A 23,017-nucleotide genomic window follows, 5' to 3' on the forward strand; every position below is an offset into this window, starting at 1 on the left:
AGCGATTAGATTTAGCAGATAAATTTGTATTTTGTCGAGGATGGTTGGTATTGAAAATGAGATATATCGGTCCACGTTTTGGTATAGTCCCATATAACGGTACCTCCCGATATTCGGTATTTTTTCACGGATTTGTCTGATAATTGGTATTTGTATGTCATAACGGGCCTCAGTTCGTGAGGCGAGACATTGCATGCATAGGTCCACGCTTTGGTATAGTCCCCATATAACTGTACCTCCCGATAGTCGGTATTTTGATGGTTTTTGACACATTTTCTTCACGAATTTCTCTGAAAATTGGTAGGTGTAGGTCATAATGGGTCCCAGTTTGTGTGGCGAATCATTGTAATTATAGGTCCACATTTTTCCTAATTGTTTTTTTATAACCTACTCCACAAGGTGGTCAGGGTATTATGTCTTTGTGCATTTGTTTGTAACAGGCAAAAGGAAACGAGATAGACCCATAGTTCCTTTTGATGATCTGCATAGAATCACATTCTGAGTCGATTTATACATGTCCGTCTGCCCGTCCGTCCGTCTGTCCATGTATTTTTGTAAACAAAGTACAGTTCGCATTTATTGCCCTATCCAGATGAAATTTTGCACAAATCATTTGTTTGGCCCAAGGACGAACCCTATTGAAATTGGAGATAATCGGTCAAAATTTATATATATCTTCGCCCGATTTGCTTTTTTTGTGCACCAAACGTGTATATCAGTCCTAATAGTATGGAATTTTGCACGTACGATCTGATTAGACCTGAAAATAAGTATGCCAAATTTTATCGAAATCGGTTCAGATATAGCTATAGCTCCCATATATATTGTTCATCCGATTTGTTATCTTTGTCCTCCGCAGCCGTAATATGCACTCTGTAACAACAATATTTGGGTAAATATATCAAATACAGCTCAGAAATACATTTGCTAAATTTTATCGAGATCGGTTAAGATTTGGATATAGCTCCCATATATAACTTCGTCCGATTTACTTTTTAATGTGCACCAAACGTCTAATATTTGCCCAAATTGGATGAAATTTGACACTTAAGACCGAATTGAGTCTAGAAGCTAGTATGTCAAATTTGGTGAAGATCGGTTCAGATATAGCTATAGCTCCCATATATATTGTTCATCCGATTTGTTATATTTGTTACCCACATCCGTAATATGCACTCCATAACAACGATATTCAGGGAAATATATCAAATACATCTCAGAAATATCTTTGCCAAATTTTATCGAGATCGGTTCAGATATAGCTATAGCTCCCATATATATTTTTATCCGATTTCAAATTAATTGTGCACCAAATGGGCAATACAAGTCCGAATTTAAAAGATTCAAATGCTTCGGCATATTTTGTCCTTTGAACTTTAAATTATAATTATAATCATGGCGTGTATGATTGAATTCTCCCATTAAAACGTTTAATTGTTATGTGGAGCTGTACTAAATTAGCCAAGTGGTGTAGAGTATCATAAAGTCGGCCCCGCCCGACTTTGAGACTTTCTTTACTGGTTTTTATAAAGATTCATTAAAATTAAGTCGAAAGCACTAACTCCTTTATATTTGGGACTAGTAGTGCAATTTTGAAACTTATAGCATAAGGTCTGGTTAGAAGTCTGTTCGCTTGCTTAACGACAAATTTTATCCTATATCGAATACCACTACAGGACTCTGCTTTGCTTTGAGTTCCCGCATAATACAAAATACTTTCTTACAAACTAATCAGTTTCCAAATGCTATTCAATACTCCGAATCCTTTTATTATTCATAGTCTCTTCTTAAAAATTTGTTATTGCTACTTAGAGCAATACACCCAAGAGAGTGTAACACAGACAGGGTATAATAAATGTGTAATTTTTTATTGAAAATACTTCAAATAATTTTTTTTTCTGTATTTTTCCTTTAGAAACGGTGTTTTTCAATATTTTGGCAATATTATTTAGTCCATTCGAGGGCTCAAGTGTTTTTGGGAGAATTGACATAGAAGTAGTGGCATTGTCAAATCAACCGAACCACCTAGTCTCACCTCACATCAATCACTCTCATGTGTACTTTCATCTTACATAAGAGTCATTAATATCTTTGCCATCTTTCGTTTATTGCTCGACATAAATTATCTTCTTAATTTTGAAGAGCAGTCGCGTGTAAAACCTTATAAGAAACACACATAATGAGATTTTTATTCATTTGCTACACAGATGTCGGTCTGTGTGTCCGTCCGTCTCAATAGAACAAATGGGGATCTTTGGATGTCGTCAACATGTGAACATCTTGGATACGACGTTTCCTCAGAGCTATGAGCACTATGAGTATGTACGTACCTACGAGTACATAGGGTAAGTGTGCCTAAGTTCGGCATGTCCCAGTAGTCGGCACTTTTTATTTTTAAGCCCAAATAAATGAAACTATTATAACTAAATGTATTTTGTTTACTTCCAATATATTGTCTGCTATCTTTGTGTACAATTTCGCTAAGAAAAGATGATTTATTCTAATAAAAATTAAATTTTTGTCTGTGAAGGTCCTCAACAATACATATTCTTAAGAAAAGTACATCGAATCAGTTTAACTAAACAAAAATATTATATTTTAATGAATTAATTTATTATTATTATTCACTATTCTTACAAAAAATTGGTATGCCGACTGTTGGAACATGCCATACCGACAATTAGCAAGTGGTGCCGACTACTGGCAAAAAAGCATTGTTTTAATAAAATTACAAATTTATGAAATTTAATAAAAAGTTTTTAAAACTTTATTTATTATTGCAAAAACTATACAAAATTTCGAATCTGAATAAATTAACTTTGTAATAATTGAAAAGTTCCACTCAGAATGGTGAGCTATTCAAAACGCGAAAATCCTAAAAGTGCCGACTACTGGTACACTTACCCTATGTATGCCATAAGAATTTCGCAATAATTTCTGTTGTATAAACAACACCATAACCTGCATTACTCGCCAGGATCAATATCAAGGCATAACCTTGAATTTAATGCTCATATGAGTGAGTGAGTGAGTGTGTGTGTGTGTGTGCAAGCGAGCGAGCAAGTGATTTTCTTTTATTGCAGACCATGGAAATAATTCCTGTTCTAATCTCCTACAGGATGCTATCGTATGAGCTTTTTGTTTTCGTCTCGTTGCTGTTGTTGTTGCAAAACAAAACTCAACAGTTTATGATTTCAAAGGAATCTCTTCTCTTCTTGTTCATTTACAATGCCTCGACGTTTAGCAGGGTGGCAATTTGCAAAACTTTTCCATAGGTCTCGTAGACAGGTATGGGAGAACACTTAGGAAACATGTTGCACATACATAGAAATGTATGTATGTATGTATGTGTGTGCACAAGCATGTCTGTGAATTGTTTTTCGTTCAACAAGTCCCCTTAAAAGAAAAAGAAAAAACACAAAATATGGCCCAATAAAGTAGCTTTAATATTATTTACGACACAGAATAATAAAGAAATTTGTTTACAATTTTATTTGGCTCTAAAATTAAAGGAAATGTTTTTTTTTAATAAAAAAATAACAATAATATAAAAATAAAGGGAAAGGAAATATTTTATTTGAAATTCCACAAATGATCGGCTTACGTTACCGGGTAATTAATTCTTGTATTCATTTCAGAAGTTGATATTTAAATTTTATTGATAGCACAGCGGAAATCTTTTTTTACGTCAAAAAGGTCGTATAAAAAAGGATAAAAGTATAAAACCTGTAAAAATAAAAACCAGTCTTTTTATATGACTAGTAATATAAAAATACCGGTTTTTTATTTTTTTATTGGTAAAAAAGCAAACCTGGATGCAAACCGGTTCTAAATGGAACCACTTTTTCTCTAAATGAACCGATCCGTGAACCAAACCATTGTCTAAACAAGTTGAAAGGTATCAGACGGTTTTGCCGGCGGATGTATACCCTCAGCCAATGTTCGATTATTTAAATATATTTTAACTTATGTTATGATTATTCAAATTGCTGACCTTCTATGAAGTGGGTTCCGAAGGAATGGGACCATATTGTCCATTTCGCATCGGACCTAAGTAAATATAACAAATATATTTCCCATATTGGTATGGGCAAAAATACAAGAAAATTGAATACTTATATCCAATGTTATGCGAAATCATAAATTTCTTATATATCCTAGGTTTCTGGTCGAGAGAAATATTTAGATATAGCAAGTTGTAAATAATCGCTGGCTTGTTTCGCAAGTTGTGACAGATAAAGATGTTGAAAATTGTGACAATTTGTGTGTGAGGTATTAGAAGGGCTTCGCATATATATATTATCTTCACAACAGGTTTTGTGCTATCAAAAATGTTTGTAAGTATGAAATTTGTAGAGAGTCGGATGCTTAATTCGCTTTTTTGGGGCGTTTTGTTTTTCAAAATCTTAAACCCTATGTGGGGGAGGTACCAAAAGAAATAGTCTGATTTCTAACATCTTTATGACAGATCTTGTGTTGATGGAAATATTGATATGTACCAAGTCTAAATGGAATCGGATGTTAATTTCTCGTTATAAGAGCTTCGTGGATATTCGTGTGGGAGGTACCAAAAGGAGTGGACAGATATATATTATCTTTACAGCAGATCTTGTGTTAGTAGAACTAATGCGATGTGGGAAATATGAAGAGAACCCGATGTTTTTTTCGAATTTTATAATTGTCTTGGTTATTCAAAACTTTGATTCTTTGTGGGGGAGTTATCAGAAGGAATGGTGCGACCTCTACCATTTTTATAACAGACCTTGTATTGATGGAAATCGGATGTTTATGGAATCGGACGTTAATTTCGCATTTTATGAGCTTCATGGTTATTCACAATTATGAACCATCATGAGAGAGGTACCAGAAAGAGTGGATCGATATATTCCATATTTGTACCAGATCTTGGATTAATAAAAATATTGTGATGTTTGTAATTTGAAGACAATCGGTCTCTAACATCACATTTTATATGAGTTATAATCATTCAAAAATTTGAGCCTTTGTGGGGCAGGTACGTGCTGAAGTGGACCGATATTTTCCATTTTCGCACCTGACCTAGCACTTACGGAAATATAAGGATTTACAAAGTTGAAGCAAAATCGGATTATCCATTATCATTTTGTGCAGTAAAATATTTTTTTGATAATTTCCACGTTTTTTTTTTTTTTGTGAAAGGTAACAGATGGGGTTGACTCGATTTAAATTTGGTAGTAATATTACGATGTACCAAGTTTGAACAAAATCGGATACTACTTTGCTCACCAACCAGCCAGACAGGCGGAAGGACATCGCTAGATCGACTCCAAATATCCTGAAACGGATTCGGTCCAAAGAGGACTAGAGGCTAAATCCGTTATTTCGATGGCTATAGACATTTGGCTAAGGGTATAAAAATGATTCGGTTCAACAGGCTGTATCTTCAAAATCAGGAATTTATGTCGAAACGGATACAAAGCTGTATTGTTTATACCTTACACCACATAGTGGTTAGGGTATTATGTATTATGTCTGCATTTGTTTGTAACTTGGAGAAGGAAGCGAGATAGACCCATAGTTACTTTTGGGAATCTTCATAGAATCACTTCTGAGTTGATTGATGCATGTCAGTCCGTTTGTCCGTATGTCCGTCCGCAGGTTGAATTTATTATCCGATTGAGATAAATCTTTCCAAACAAATTTTGTTTGACCTAAGGACAAACCTTATTGAAATTGGTGAGAATCGGTTGAAATTTAGATATAGCTCCCATATATAACTTCAACCTATTTCGGGTTTATTGTGCACCAAATGGCCAATATAAGTCCAAATGCCTTTAATTTTGGCACTTCCGACGAAATTTAGTCCAGAAGCAAATACATCAAGTTTGGTTCAGATAAAGCTATAGCTCTCATATAAATGTTTCATCTGATTTTCTGTTTAAGTCGCTCACATTCGTAATATGCCCTCCACAAGAATAATATGCGATATCAGATACAGTCCAGAAATACCTCTACCAAAGTTTATCAATATCGGTTTAGATTTGGATATAGCTTTCCATATATGTCTTTATCCAATTTCAAGGTTATTGTGCACCAAATGGCTAATATCATCCCAAATGGAGTGAATTGTGGCACTTTGGACCGAATTCACACTAGAATCAAGTATATCAAATTTGATGAAAACAGGTTCAGATATAGCTCCCATATATGAGTTTATATATCTTTATCCGATATCATGTAAATTATGCCATAAATGGCTAATATCAACGTAAATGGACTGCATTTTGGAAATTTCGACTGAATTCAGCATAAAGCAAGTGCTTCAAATGTTGGTAAACATCGGTTTTGTGATATCTATAGATCCCATATATATGTTTCATCCGATTTGGTGATTACGTCCCTCACATTCATCCACAAGAATGATATTCGGTACAAGATATTAAATACAGCTCGAAAATACCCCTGCCAAATTTGATCAAGAATGGTTCAGATTTTTATCTATCTTCGATATACATCTTCATTTTACAGTTATTGTTCACCATATATGTAATATTATTCCAAATTGGATAAATTTCTTCATTTTCAATCTCTGTCCAGTATATCTATGGCACCAATAAATATTTTTAATATAATTATTATCAAGGTTATATCATGCCCTATATAACAATGTTATTTGGTACTAGAGGTACTAAGGCCTTTTGTCAAAGGTTCATAGTTGGTACGATCTACTTCACATAAATTCCTAATATAAACTTTTTTGTTACGGGAGCTCTGCTAAATACGCATAGTGCTGTAGGGTGTCATATAGTCGCCCCGCCCAATTTTTGACCTCTCCTTAAATTTTTTTATTATTACCAAGCATGCAGTTTGTGTGCGAAACTGGATATGTATGCATTTACACAATATATTGAAACGAGCTGAACCAAACCACGGTTTGAGTCGCTTTAAAACCCTTTTCAAAAACCGAATGAAAAACCAAAATGTAGTATGAATAACTGAATCAAACCAATCCAAATCGGCAAATTGTTTGCAGCCCTGGAAGTAAATGACCAACTGTGGAACTGAGTGTTCGCCAACAACAAAGAAGAAAGTACTAAATTCTATACTCAATACCCAATCAGTCATATATGTATGTATAATAACAATAACAATTAAAGACGTAGACGTAGCTAGCTTTTTTATACACTAATGGTAAAATGTGTCTTCAAATTTAGGTCGTTTGTCATCGTTCCTATGATCCGATTTCGAAGATTTAACTAAATTGAATATACTCACCTTTAAGTTTCATACAACTTACTCGTCCTAATTCCTTATTTTCAATAATTCCTTTTAAGAATTGCATTGAAAGTTTACCAAGTTATTCCATTTCTTTTCGTAGATCTTGTTTGTGATATATGAAATCGATTGGATGAAATATAAAAACCATTAACCTAACCACAAAACTTTTTTCCCATGCGCTATCTGGATCAAAAACTATTATGCAATAGATTTTGTTGGAATTTGTTTTGAAAGTTATTTCACATGTGGTTAATTTACCACACGTGAACAGAATTTGAGGTATTTAGGTTGTACATACACACATACATACATGCTTTCATACATAGAATATATTAGAAGTAACAGCATAAAAAAATGAGAAGTGGAAGTCAATTGGTTCATATTCATTCTAATAGGAATTTATATTTTGTCACCTGAATAATTGGTTTCTGGGAAATGTAAACAATTTTCAAATTTACAGGAAATTTCTACAACGGTATGTAGATATGAGTAATATTTCTGAGCCTCAACGTTTCAACTTTGTCGTAGTAAGACACCATCAGGTCTAAATGAGGCTGAATAAAATGAGGATGATTATTAGGGGCAGAATCTCCGAAGTAGTCAGGGGTGGACAGGGCCTTTTCAAGTTTTTTGTGTACATTTTACATATACATTTAAAAAATATGGAGTAAGCCTAAAAGTATGCTATATAAATGCTAAAGATAAATATGGACAAAAATCATTGTACATATGATCTAAAGGCTAGTATATATACAATGTTAGAGTCATGTGTAAAGCTGCATTTTTATACCCTCTACCATTAATGATATGGAGGGTATATTAAGTTCGTTATTCCATTTGTAACTCATCAAAATAATAATTTTAGACCTAACAAAGTACATACATTCTTGATCAGCGTAAAATTCTAAGACGATTTATTCCTGTCCGGTCGTCCGTCTGTTGTAATCACGCCAGAGTCAAAACGAATTAAGATAGGAAGCTAAATATTTGCACAGATCAGTCTTTTGCCTGCAGGCATGTCAATTTCGAAGATGGACTATATCAGTCCACAATATCATATAGCCCCCATATAAAGGTATCCCCGATATTCGGTATTTTGATGATTGTAGCCAAATGTTTCAAAGTAATTGCCTGAAAATCCACACAAGGAGTTGCTTGTGAGTACTTTACCCCCTGATGCAAATGTTAGGATTTACAAAGTTGGAGCAAAATCGGATTATCCATTCTCTTTTGTGCAGTAAAATATTTTTGAACATTTCTACCTTTTTTGCCCATCTCCGAACTCGATCTAACTTTGATAATAATTTTACGATGTTCCAAGTTTAGACCAAATCGGATGCTCCCTTATCGTGCGCACTAGTACTTTACATCCTTAAAGAAAATTGTCTATATAGGTCCACAATATCGTACATCCTCCATATAAGGGTACCTTCAGATATTCGGCATTTTGATGATTGTAGCCAAATTTTTCAATGTAATTGTTTGAGACCCAAACAAGAAGTTCTTTCTTAGCACTTTACCCCCTGGAAAAGTATTGTCTATGTAGGTCCTCGATATCATATAGCCCCTATATAACGATACCAACGATATTCGGTATTTTGATGATTGTAGCCAAATTTTTCAATGCAAAATCCACACAAGGAGTTCCTTCGGAGTACTTTACCGCCTGAATATGTATTGTCTATATAGATCCACGATATCGTATAGCCCCCATACAACGGTAGCCCTACTATTCGGTATTTTCATGATTTTAGATACATTAATCACCGGAATTGTTTCAAATTTTGTATTTAGAGTTCGTAATGAGTATTACAGTCTATGACAGAAAATTGTCTATGCTGGTTCAGTTCTTCGTATAAACCCATCGGTACCTCTCTATATTCCGTACTTTGACGATTTTAGCGACATTATTCACCTGCATTGTTTCATATTTCGTATTTACCTAATGGGTACTACAGACAGTGACAGAAAAATATCTATACAGGTCCAGGTATACGTATAGCCTCTATATATCGGTTTCGTATTTAATGTAATGGCTGACATAAATTGCCTATGCAGGTCGACGTTTTCGTATAGACACCAATATAAGGGCGATATAATCGGAATTTTTAAGATATTAACAGAGTTTAATTAAATTTGTCATTCCATTTGTAACACCTCGAAATGTACATTTTAGACCCCACAAAGCATAAAATTCTATGTCGATTTAGCGATGTCCGTCCATCTATCCGTATGTCCATCTGCCCGTCTGTGGAAATCACTTTAGCTCCCGAACGAAATGAAGTAGGATGATAAAATTTTACTCATATGTCTGCAGGACTTTTGGTATTGAAAATGGGTCATGTAGGTCCATATCCATGGATACTACAGCCTAAGACAGAATATTGTCAGTGCAGGTCCACGTTTTTGTATAGCCCCCATATAACGGTACCTCCCGATATTCGTTATTTTGATGATTTTAGCGACATTATTGACCGGAATTGTTTCAAATTTCGTATTTGAAGTTCGTAATGTATACTTCAGGTTATGACAGAAAATTGTCTGGGCAGGTCCATGGTTTTGTATAGCCCCCATATAACGGTTTCCCCGACATTTGTTATTTTGACGATTTAAGCATCGTTATTCACCGGATAACATTATTCACTAAGGCAGAAAATTGTCTGTGCAGGTTCACGTCTTCGTATAGGCCCAATATAACGGTACCTGCCGATATTCGGTATTATGATGATTTTAGCTACATTATTCACCGATTTGTTTTCTCAAGTTTAGCATGTGAGTATCCTAATGGCTTTTTACAAAAGTTGTCCGTGCAGGTCCACGTCGTCGTATAGACCCTAATATAACGGCTACATTCGGTATTTTAAAGATTTTAATATAATTTTTAACGGATTTTATTTTTTGAAAATTGGCGAATTTGGTGCAAATGTCCACCATTCAAAGATCGGCCCGCCGAACTTACAGCTTTTTTACTTCTTCTTTTTTATTTTTTTTTGAAAATTACCAAATTCATTCTAATTGGTGGAGGGTATTCAAAGTTCAACCCGGCCGAACTTACAGCTTTTCTTCTTTTTTTTTTTTTGAAAACTACCAATCTCCTCCTAAATATGGGAGGGTATTCAAAGCTCCGCGCGGCTGAACTTACTGTTTTTTTAAATGTTTACATTTATTTTAAGCATTTTCATAACATAATTTAAGGCGCTTCACAGAATTTGTTAACTGAAAGGAAATGCTTCATAGTATATATAGATATATTCATAGTATAAGTGTAATATACGTTTGTTATGTACCTTGTACTGTTTACATTTCATAGGGTAGAACATTTAGTTTAACATTAACAAGTAAGCAAAGGCTATAGTCGTGTGGGGCCGACCATTTGATACCCTATAACACTACAACCCCTTTATGTCCAAGTCCATTTTGGAAGATTTCGCTTTTGAAATTATGTCACGGAGCACTGCCCAGATATTACTAGCATTTTGACCAGGGACATTTAACCAATATTTACGAACTTCGTCGTGCTGTTAGTTGTAGTGGTCCATTTTACAGCTAAATATAATCCAATGGCCATACATAATGCTAGACTTCTTCCCTGTCCCTAACTTTCTTCTCAGGCGTGTCGATTGGCTTCAATTGTGTGAGGAAATTTTCCCTGTTTTTGAATGTTGTGCGATTATCTCCAAAAGCAAGAGGTCCCTCTGTATTTCTAAATTTAGACTCATCTATATGATTTGCTTGTCTAGGATATTTGGCTATATTCGTCAACGAAATCAGCAAAAAAGGCAGAAGTTCGCATTTTGTGTATTTCGGATATCGCCTGTAAGTAATGTTGGTATTTCTCAGACAAAATAGTGGTCAATTCTACCCGCTGTCCTAAACTCTAACTTCATGCGAGATTTCGTGTCCTTTGGTTTCTATTTATGGCCTTTATAATGGTTGCAAAATTAGGAACATTTTTAGTTGTTGGTCCATTTCAACCCCTAAATATATTGCGGACATCTTTGAAAACAATAGGCCTAGATCGGATGATAATTGCAATCTGTATATAATATCCCAAACCTGTGTTGTAAGGTGGAAAAATATTACAAAATATACACTTCAATATTAAAAGTCAAATTTAAAAAATCGCAAGCGATAAAAAATATGAAAAAATAAAAAAAATGTCACAAAATTCTACAAAATCTATATCAACATCATTATTGGCATCTTTTTATGCGATTTTTTTAGATTTTATTCCTTTATGCCAAGAAGGCATTCTGAATTGATAAAATTTGTCAAAATCGGTCCAGCCATTCTTGAGATATAAACATTCCAGCTTTCATCCCTTTCCTTTGTATATACACATTGTATGTATTTCGCTATATGTATCCGATATATCTACTATTGGCAGCTACGTAACGGTCAGAGTTTACCTGTTCGTCTATTTGTGATTTCGCCGGGATTAAAAATATTCGCGGTTTAATGGAAAATTTGACTTTTATTTAACACAAATGTTATGGTCTATTTCAGCCACTAAATATTACCCGATGACCATCCAAATTGGAAGGCTTCTGCCAGCCCCAAGCTCTAGCCCCACGCTAACTTCCGCTTTGATTGGTCTATAATTGCGACTTGTAGAGCAACTGCAAAATCAGGATTTTTTCAGTTTTTGGTCCATTTCAACCCCTAAATATTATGCGATCATATCCGAAAGAAATAGGGTTCTATTCTGACATTAACCCCACCTCCATTTTCAATTTCGTGAGGATCGGTTCATAATTGCGACCAGTAGAGTGATTACAAACTAACACGGACAGACGGACAGACGGACGGACGGACATACATAGCTAGATCGACTCAGCTCGGCGAGATAGGAAGATCCATATATACTTTCCTATGTGGGTATCCAATATTTCGAGGTGTTTCATAATTTTTGGCCCAATCAAACTTTTAATACCCCCAACACATAGTGTTGTAGGGTATAAAAATTTCCGAAAGGTCTGTTACAAAATCGTTTATTTTAATATGTTAAAAAATATCACTTTACATATAACTAACTGAAAACTGGGCTTAACTTGATATATGATCAAACCTTTGTAATAACAATTTCCCCACATCCATTTATGTTCCAAAAAAAGGTTCAAAAGGTTCAAAAGGTCATTACAACCAAATTCTTCACATTAACTTGTTTCCTGCAATCAAGGAATTTAATGTGAATGTCCTTACCTTTAATCCCGCTTGGCGTTAAGTTCATTCCTTCCCAAAGTATTTTTCTTTGTTTGATAATTAAAGTATTTAAGAGAAAAATATTTCACTTTAAAAAATGCTAAATACTTTAACATCCTCACACAAAAATCTTGCCAAGTCCGCAAAAATGCCTTAAGTATCAACTGCTGGTTATCGCTTAACCTTTAAGCTTCTTAAGGAGGATGCTAAAGTAAAAATGCAAATGTGATAAATGAAAACAAAGAGGAAAACATTAAAAGACACATAAGAATGTCCAACAGATACTTTAAATGAGACCGCAAAAGTTTGGTCATAAACTTTTTTAATTAAAAATTGTCTTGGCCAAGATGATCTAAGAAAGTTGCCGTTCTAAAATATTGTATTTCTTTTTTTCAGAATATTTTTCTTCTCCTTACTTTGCAATAATCACAAGAATTTTTGTCTTTTGCTACATTTTCAGATAGCAAACGAACGGAAGACATACAATCAAACAAAAGAGAAAAAAAAACGAAACCTGACTCCAATCATTGGTATCGTTATCACGACGTGCTCATGTTGCTGTTGCTGCTGCTGATGCTGTTTGCATAAACAAAAGACCAAGGAGAATTGAAATAATTTTAATTTATTGAATAACAAATTTCCTGGAGCATTCCCACAGCGAGGGAGAGGCCAACTCAAAATAGAAAACAAGGCGGAAAGCAATGGCCAACTAGGATAACTAACTTCTAACAATTCCGACTTCTCCTCCTCCTCCTCCTCCTCTTCCTTCTCGCCACCAAGTGGTCGTGACAAACATCTCAGCGTTTCAATCAAATTTCCACCTTCATTCGTTCTCTCGTTTGCCTTGGCTTTGGGGCAAACACTTTGACAGAGAGTTATTTCACCCAACATTGTTTTGCAAATTGCCATTGCAGTGAAATTTCATTCATTGATAATGCCCGGGACATGTCAACGCCTGCGTCTGCCCTCCCTGACATCGGTGCTAAAGTCAACGCGTGCCAACAGTGCGGACTATCCCTCGTCGTCGTCATCAGCAGCATCGTCGGGTAACAAACGTTGCAACACCACAACAACACACTCATCCGATTTAATACGCAAACAACAACATCGCATTGTCGTTATGGGCGCTGCTAAGGTCGGCAAGACTTGCATCATCTCTCAATTCCTCTACGACAAATTCAATCCCCGCTACAAACAGACAGTCGAAGAATTGCATCGTGGCGAATACGATTTGCCCGATGGCTCAGCATTGACACTGGACATTCTGGACACATCGGGTTCATATGAATTCCCTGCCATGCGAACCTTGTCCATCAGCTCAGGAGCAGCATTCATCCTCGTCTACGATGTGAATGACATTGAGTCATGGTATGAGGTGGAACGATTGCGCAATTTAGTAAGTATAGAGCATGTTCGATGTTGGGAAATAGTTTTTTGCAGGAATTTTGCGTTCCACACCCAAGGCTGCGGGGTGCATTTAAAATGAAATTTATAAGCAAAAACATGGGCAGATCTAGGGTATTCTGCTGAAATTATAAAAATTCGAGGAAATTGTTGTTGTTTGATAGTGGAAAGAAGAGTATTTAATTGAAATGTTTTGAACGACAAGAGGATTGAAGCTTATTAAAGACCAAGTGGTGAACTTCTTGTATTTCTAGAAGACCAAGTGGTGGTACGCGTAGAAGTCCAACTGGTCTTCTTCTAGGCCAAGAAGATCGAGTGGTCTCCACTCAATAAAAGACTAAGTGGTCTTCCATTTAGGAAAGTCGAAGTCGTTTCCAATCTAAAGTAAACAAGTAAAAAAGTAGCTAAGTTTAGGACAGGCCCGAACTTTTTATAGCCTCCACTAATCGGAGGAAACTAAAAAATTAAAAAAAAAACGCCGAAAAATACCGCTAAAATTAAAACCTTTATATGGAAGCTATACAAAGATGTAGTGCTGCACAAGTAATTTTTTGTCATAGGCTGCAATAACGCTTCCGAACTTTAAATACGAAATTTGAAGGACTATACGAAGAGGTGGACCTGCACAGACAATTTTCTGTCATAGGCTGTAGTATCAATTACGAACTTCAAATACCAAATTTGAAACGATTCCAGTGAATACTGTCGCTAAAATTATCAAAATACCAAATATCGGGAGGTACCGTTGTAAGGGGGCTATACGAAGGCGTGGACCAGCACAGACAATTTTCGGTCCTAGACTGTAGTATCCTTTACGAAGTTCAAATACCAAATTTGAAATGATTCCGGTGAATAATGTAGCTAAAATCATAAAAATTCCGTTGTATGGGGGCTATACGGAGGTGTGGACCTGCAAAGAAAATTGTCGGTCCTAGGCTGTATTATCCATTACGAACTTCAAATACCAAATTTGAAACAATTGCGGTGAATAATGTCGCTTAAATCACCAAAATACCGAATTTTGTGAGTTACCGTTATATGAGGGATATACGAAGTCGGTGACCTGCACAGACAATTCTAGGTCTTAGGCTGTAGTATCCATTACGAACTTCAAATACCAAATTTGAAACAATTGCGGTGAATAATGTCTCTAAAATCATCAAAATACCGAATATTGGGATATACAGTTATGTTGGGGCCATACGAAGACGTGGACCTGCACACACAATTTTCTGTCATAGGCTGTAGTATCCATTACGAACTTCAAATTCCAAATTTGAAACAATTCCGGTGAATAATGTCGCTTAAAGCACCAAAATTCTGAAAATAAGGATGTACCATTATATGGGGGCTATACCAAAAAGTGGACCTACATGGTCCATTTTCAATACCAAAAGTCCTGCAGACATAATATACATTTGAGTAAAATTTTATCAACCTACTCCATTTCATTCGGAAGCTATAGTGATTTCCACAGATGGACGGACATCGCTTAATCGGCGTAGAATTTCATGCTGATCAAGAATACGAGTTAATATACTTTGTTGGATCTAAATTTTATATTTCGAGGTGTTACAGACGGAATGACAAACTTAGTATACCCTCCATACTAAGGTGGAGGGTATAAAAAAGGAAGTAAACGTTTACTTCGTTAATTTTGTGATATCCTATTTGCCTTTAACTTTTTAATACCTGCAAGCCAGAGTGAAAGGAACGAGATAATACCACCCAACTTATTCTGGGAGGCAGAACCATAAAAAGTCACAGGAATGAAAGATAAATTAAAAGCAAACTATTCTTCCAGGAAAACAGCAATTGTTTTAAACTGTATAACTGTTGTTCTTGTTCTTCCTTCTCTTTGTTATTATTCTTTTTTTTTCACAACAAAAACGAAAAAATATTTCCCGCAGAGTTGTAGTGTCCTCGTTTTGCAGTAATATATTCCGACAAATGCTATTACAAAAGTGCAAACATATTTACAAAGGATTTCCACCCACCACCCCTTGGTTTACTTAAAATTTCTCTGAACATGAATTTAATTTGTAATTTGTATTAAGTAGTTCTGCAAAAATGCTTGGCCTCCAATAAGGTGAATGAATTGTCATCACCCGGGTATTTCAATGAAACGTGGCAGCTAGACACTAATCAAGCCTTACAAAATCGAACTGTGAGAAAATGTACTATCGTGTTCTCCCAAGGGAAACTTGAAGGAAAACCAAAAATATTATATTTTCCAAGAATTTTTCACCAATGACCCTGAATGGTAAATAAACAGGGAAGCTTTTTGGGAATACCACCAGCCATCCATCCATACTTCCATTAAAAAAAGGCCAAATGTCAAAATATTTGCTCGAGCCCACTGCGTAAAATTAACAAAATATTTTCATTTCCATTAAAGAGCTTTTAGTTCAACAAAATCAAATCAAAGCCACATCCATTTTCAATGAAGTATAAATACATATGTTCGAATGGGTTTGTGTGTGTGCCAGTTGTCCGAATTTAATTCCTGGAAACAGAAATAAAAACAGCTTCCAAATATATGAACAAATGAGGGAGGATACGCCACGTGGTCTAAAATTTGTAGGGTTTTCCAGTATGCTACACAAGTTTTGTTATCTAGTTCAAGTTGAATAGAAAAATAGAACTTGAGTCGAACCTGGAGAGTTTCTAGTGTATAATTCGCATATGCTAATTTGCAATAAGTTCGAAATATATACTACTTTCCAGAGAACGGCCCTTGTAAGCCATCATCCACACCAAATATGCCTGATGAGCCGCTTAACCAACGGCGAAACGCGTCGCATAGTGGTGAGTGTGTGATAGTGTCTATCTGGCTTTCCTTTTCACTGCAAATTTCAGATCATTAAGCTCGTCTCGAAAGAGAAAACAAACACATAAAAAATTTAATATAATTTTGTTTAATTTAAGGGTCTAAATAAAGGGAGGTCAAAAATCTTCATAGGAATGGCATTTTTCTTTATTTGCACTAAAAACTGAAGGCATGGAGAAGGCAGTTAGGAGACAGGTCGCTCAATTTGTGTTTTTTGTATTAAGAAGTTTTGCCATATTTTTCACGAACATTTTAGAATACGCAGGGTGAGATAAAAAAACTGCAACGCCAAATTTGTAAATTTTTTCAAATTTTATAAAATGAAATCAAAAATATCGGAAATAGCATCAAATTTTAGAATAAGTTTATATTTGTTCGAATATGTCACCTCTCGCACGAATTATGGCCTTCAAACGGCCAATGAAACCTTTACACACTGCCCAAATGTTGCAATGTGGTATTTTTGAATCATTCCCGGCGAAGCTCTTGCTTGAGGTGATCTACACTTTGGTATTTTTTAGTGCCAACCTTGCTTTACAAAATACTCCAGACACAATAGTTCAACGGATTGGTATCCGAAGATTTTCGTGGCTATTGTGCGCTGGAAATGAAGCGAGGAACCTTATTCTGCAACCATTCTTGGATGGCGCGAGCTGAGTCCTGTTGGAATGCCCAAGGTCTGCGGCCAAAATGTTTGCGTGCCCAGGGCTTTAATACACCCTCCAGAATATTTTCCCGATAATATTTGACATTTATTCTGATGCCACGGTCGATTAATACGAGCGGCTCACACCATCACGATGGTCGGCGCTTGAGTTCTGGTGGCCAACCGAAGGTGCATATTTTCAGCTGATCTCTTTGGCAAGTAAACACGATCATTTACAAGCTGCTGGACAAATGCAAAATTTTAGCTTCTGTTTAATTCGTTTTGATTCTAGCATGATTACAATAGAGGGACAGGGCTAATTCGTCTTAGAATTTAACGCTGATATATCTATACACGTACTTTGTCAGGTCTAAAATTATTACTCCGATGAGTTACAAACGGAATGACGTACTTAATATACCCTCCATACTATGTATGGTGGAGGGTATAACAAGTTAAAAAGCAGCTAAGTTCGGCCGGGACAAATATTTTATACCCTCCACCATTTGGAAGAAATTTGAAAAAAAAATCCGTCGGAAAATACCGTCGAAAAAATAAATACCCCCTCACCTCCCTTTTTCGGGAGTCCAAATAGACCTAAGGTCTAAAACCGTTATTTTGATGGGGCACGTTTTCGCCGTATCAAATTATATATACCCTCTCTAGCTCTAGATATTACATATGTGCTTATTTGTTTGAGACCTCTTGACAAAAAAGCTCAGATTTTTGCTTAAAGCCGCCTTCAGACATCACACTGCTTTTTAAATTTTAATTCCTTCGTTTTAAACTTTAACTCACATTTTATCGTTGCAAAACAAGGTAAACGCCATCCAAACGTCTAAAAATAACTAACAAACGCCATCAACACACTGTAGCACTGGGTCACTAACTGGGTTGACCATTGTTGTTAGCCTTTTTTTAAGTCAGTATTTTTTCAATTTCCTGCTGCGTTATGGCAATACTTCTACGAATTTGTAGCACAGAGATGTTGTACAAAAACTACACTTCCATAGCTTTGAAAATTGTTTGTAATTTGTTCAGATTTCATTGGAATTTTCTTTAAACTAAACAACTGACAGTTGAACGTTTTCCCCTTTAGCTACATAGTTTTCAATCGCATTTCGAATTTATTTTTGCAACTAAGGAAGTAATTTAAGGCGCCAGTAAGAAAACTTCTTAGAAATAAGAATATTATTTTGGGGTATTATGTTCTAATTGGAAATAAAAATTGCTATTGAAAATTGAAAAAATAAAGGGTAAATCTTAAATGTCGCTTGTGGTAAAAAAGGTTAGAGATGAAAAAGGTTTCAACCATGTAATCGGTTTGGTTCAATCATTTGTAAGATATAAATTAAAAGTAATGCCTATGGACCTATATAGCCCATTCTCAATACCAAGAGCTCTGCAGACCAAACACACATTTAAGTAAAATTTTATCAACCCACTTCAATTTGGTATTGAAAATGGGTCATGTTGGTCCACGTTTTGGCATAGCCCCTATATAATGGTATCTCTCTATTTTCGCGACATTATTCACAGAAAATGTTTTAAATTTGGTATTTGAAGTTCGTAATGTATACTATATACAGTAAAAATGTCTGTGCAGGTCCACTCCTTCGTATAGCCCCCATATATAACATAACGGCGCATCCCGATATTCGGTATTTTGATGATTTTAGCGACATTATTCATTTTTGATTTTAGCGACATTTCAAATTTGGTATTTGAAGTTCGTAATGGATATTACAGCCTATGACAGAAAAATGTCTGTGCAGGTCCACGTCTTCGTATAGCCCCCATATAACGGTGGTGGAGTGTATTCAAAGTTCAACCCGGCCGAACTTACATCTTTTTGACTTGTTTTTTTGTTAGTTTTGAGGATCTTCATAGAATCACTTTCTGAGTCGATTTATGGATGTCAGTCAGTCCGTCAGTCCATGTATTTTTGTGAACAAAATTCAGGTCGATTTCATAATCCGATTGAGATGAAATTTTCGGATGAACTTTATTGAAATTGGTGAGAATCGGTTCAAATTTATATATAGCTCCTATACACATAGCTTCAAACGATTTCGGGTTAATTGTGCATCAAATGGCCAATATCAGTCCAACTGTCCTGAATTTTGACACATCCCACCGCATTCAGTCTAGAAGGATGTACATAAAATTTAGAAAATATCGGTTCAGATATATCAACAGCTCCCATATATATGTTCCATCCGATCTGGTGTTTAAGTTTCTCATTCGTAATATGCACTTCACAAAAATGATATTTGGTACCAGATATCAGATATAGCCTAAAACTACCTCTGTCAAATTTTATCGAGATCGAATCAGATTTGGATCTATCTATCTCTTTATCTGATTTCAGGTTTTTTATGCACCAAATTAGCCCAACTCAACTGAATTTCAGAACATGCGATCGAATTCATCCTAGAAACAAGTACTTCAATTTGCTGAAAATCGATTCAGATATAGCTATAGCTCCCATATACATTGTGCGATAAAAAACTGCAACAAAGTCAGACGCCATAATTTTTAATTTTTTTTTTTTAATTTTATTGAATGAAAGCAACTAATGTCGTAAATAGCATCAAATTTTAGAATAAGTTTAGATTTGTTCGAATTGGTAACCTTTGGCACGAATTATGACCTTCAAACGGCCAATGAAACCGTCACACGCTGCCCGAATGTTGCTCTGCGGTATTTTGGCCCATTCCCGGAGAAGCGCTTTCTTGAGGTGATCGACACTTTGATATTTTTTAGTGCCATCCTTGCATCCAAAATACTCCAAACACAATAGTCCAACGGATTGGTATCCGGAGATTTGGTGGCTATTGTGCGTTGCAAATGAAGCGAGGAACCTCATTTTGTAAACATTCATGGGTGGCGCGTGCTGAGTGCGATGGTGTTCTGTTGGAATATCCAAGGTCTGCGGCCAAAATGTTTGCGTGTCCAAGGCTTTAATACACCTCCAGAATATTTTCGCGATAATATGAGCGGAGGGCGACCATCGGCTGTTATGACCATCTAGTGGCCAATCGAAGGTGCACATTTTTAGCTGACCTCTTTGGCAAGTAAACACGATCATTTTGTTTCCTTTCCGTTGCGGTGTAAGTTCTTGCACTTTTTGAAATTTCAGTGGCTTTATCCCGAGCTCATTCTTCAATATTTGCCGAATGGAATATTGCGATAAGTTCAGCTTACGAGTCACTTCTTTAGTTTTCGAACAATTTCTGCTGATGTTGCTGTTTCCTTCCGTCCTGACGTCGGGCTATGCTACCAGTATCATGCTTGAAATTCATCACGAATAACTTTTTTTCTGGAAAATTCTCACCAAAATGCTTTTGTACGGTTGTAAACAATATAATAAGCTGTCAATGGAATAATTTCAACAGCTGTCGGACGAGTGGCTTAGAAATGACAGAAGTCTGAATTTGGTTTCAGTTTTTTCATCTCACGCCGTTTTTTCATCTCAACAGTTTCTTCTTATCCCAGTTAGATCGAAAATATCAAAGAATCATGTCTTCTTTTAGTCGCCTAAGATTAAACAGGTATTTTATGTGGTTTTAGAAGATGAATGATTTTCTCGAAATAAAAATGGGCCTACCAAACTTCTCCATTCGACCCATGCCATTCCACATAGTACCCATACAAAATTCCAAGAACAAACATTAATTAAATTCACATGACACATACATATGCACATGTAATTTTATCCTATCATATTACAACTTTAAGAAACTAAAATTCTCCATCTGAGCTGGCAAACCAAACCCAAGTTCTTGTTCTACGAATTAATCTTTGATTAGCAAGATTATCATTGCATAGAAATGTGGTAATTTTGTAATTCTAATCACTTTCCTCTGCTCTCTCTCTCTCTCTCTCTCTCTTTATCTTGTTGTCCTCCATGTTCATGTTACTCATTTTCGTCTCCTTCTTCTTTAATTTCATTGCAGATTATCACACAGAAGGGCACCAAACCACCCATTGTTGTGGTCGGAAATAAAATCGACATGGACGAGAGTGAGCGCCAGGTCGAATACGAGGTAACTGAAATGGTCGTGTGTGAAGACTGGCACTGTGGCTACATCGAATGTTCGGCCAAGGAAAACACGGGAATCGTACAGATATTCAAAGAGCTTTTGGTGCAGGCCAACATACGCTACAATCTAAGTCCGGCGGTGCGACGAAGACGTCAATCGTTGCCATCGTTTACATCGGCCAAAGGCAGCAAAAGTCCATCGCATCGTGGCGCCTTTAAACGACATTCATGCACCATGACTTAAGGGATTACATGAACAAGGACTGACACTGAGAACAGAGCTATGATTTCGTGGACATTGCCGCCATACATCATCATCATCGTCAGCTGAGTTGGTGGTAGTGAAGATGGATAATTGCTATAGAGTCCGTTGTTGTTTTGGAAATTTCACTGGAAGTTGTTTTTTTTTTTGGTTGGTCCAGGTATTCATGAAATTACTCAATGTCTGCAATGGAATTATGAATGTGAGTGTGTGAGTGTTTTTCTAAGAACATATGACAATTGGATTTAAATGATGACAAATAATAAATTCTAACAAACAGTTGAAATGCACCAATTTACACAAGAATATAAGAATTTGGGAAAAAAGTTTTGGGAGAGACATAAGAAAATAAAAACCAATTTCATACGCTGAATTCGAATTTGAGGTCGTTGTGATGAAAATTATCTCCAAATACTAAAGATATTTTAAAACTCATTTTAAATTGTATTATTGTAGTTTTTATTATTTGAAGAAAAGATTCCTAAGGAAATAAATTCAATATAGAATTATATATACGAAGAGGCTAGGCGTTTAAATATAAACAAGTAAATAGCAGTATGTTGGGCCTTTGAATACCCTCTACCATATGGAACGAATTTGGAAAAAAATTAAATCCATTAAAAATTATGTTATCTTAAAAATAGCGAATATAGAAAGTCGCCGGTATATTTGGGTCTATACGAAGACGTGGACCCCTGCATAGGCATCATTTGACACATTCAAATATGAGATTTGAAAAAAAAACGGTGAATAATGTAGCTAAAATCGTAAAAATACCGTATATACGAAGGTACCGTTATATGGGCCCTATACCGTTGTATGGGGTCTATACGATATCGAGAAACAAGGCAAATATCTTCCACATTTTATATTTTCAAAATGTTTAACTTTTGTGGGGGAGGCACGTGAATGAGTGAACCGATATTGATTATTTTCGCGTGTGATTGATGATTTGATAGTTTTGAACTTTTGTGAGCGATAATTTTATTCTGAATTTTTTTTTTTTTTTTCAATATTGCGATTACGTGCTAATTTTAGAAAGTAACACAAGAAGTGAATCGTTTTCATACTTGATCCCGAAATACCTTAGGCAGCATAGTACCTGGCATAAGCCCTATATGAATATTATGGTGGGGAACCAAAATGTATACTCCCTTCGATTTCAGTAGGAATTATTATACCATCCGCTATATGGAGAATATATTACATTTTAGAACCTCGAAATAGACACTGGAAAGTTTATATATAACTGATCGGTATAAGATTTTGCGTCCTTTTAGCCATGTCCTTCTGACTTTGCGAATCACTCTAACGACAGGCCCACTTTTTTGTGTAGCCCCATAAAAGGTTACTATCCGATATTCGGTATTT

The 23,017-nt window shown here is 35.6% G+C and overlaps 1 protein-coding gene across 1 annotated transcript; it reads left to right on the forward strand.

Annotated features, from left to right (window-relative positions):
• Positions 1 to 12,927: 12,927 nt before the first annotated feature.
• Positions 12,928 to 22,097, forward strand: LOC101889111 (GTP-binding protein Rhes-like). Its single transcript, XM_020034942.2, has 2 exons — positions 12,928 to 13,855; positions 21,299 to 22,097. The coding sequence occupies exons 1-2, from the start codon at positions 13,394 to 13,396 to the stop codon at positions 21,626 to 21,628; spliced, it is 792 nt and encodes a 263-aa protein (XP_019890501.1). The 5' UTR covers positions 12,928 to 13,393; the 3' UTR covers positions 21,629 to 22,097.
• Positions 22,098 to 23,017: the final 920 nt, after the last annotated feature.

This window comes from Musca domestica, unplaced genomic scaffold, assembly GCF_030504385.1.
Source record: "Musca domestica strain aabys unplaced genomic scaffold, Musca_domestica.polishedcontigs.V.1.1 48, whole genome shotgun sequence".
Taxonomy (NCBI): domain Eukaryota; kingdom Metazoa; phylum Arthropoda; class Insecta; order Diptera; family Muscidae; genus Musca; species Musca domestica.

What these genes read in the sequence shown, in the direction of transcription:
- LOC101889111 (XM_020034942.2), top strand. Translation starts at nt 13,394, where the DNA reads ATGCCCGGGACATGTCAACGCCTGCGTCTGCCCTCCCTGACATCGGTG. An exon ending in TGGAACGATTGCGCAATTTA is followed by an intron (nt 13,856 to 21,298) that starts GTAAGTATAGAG and finishes ATTTCATTGCAG; the next exon opens with ATTATCACACAGAAGGGCAC.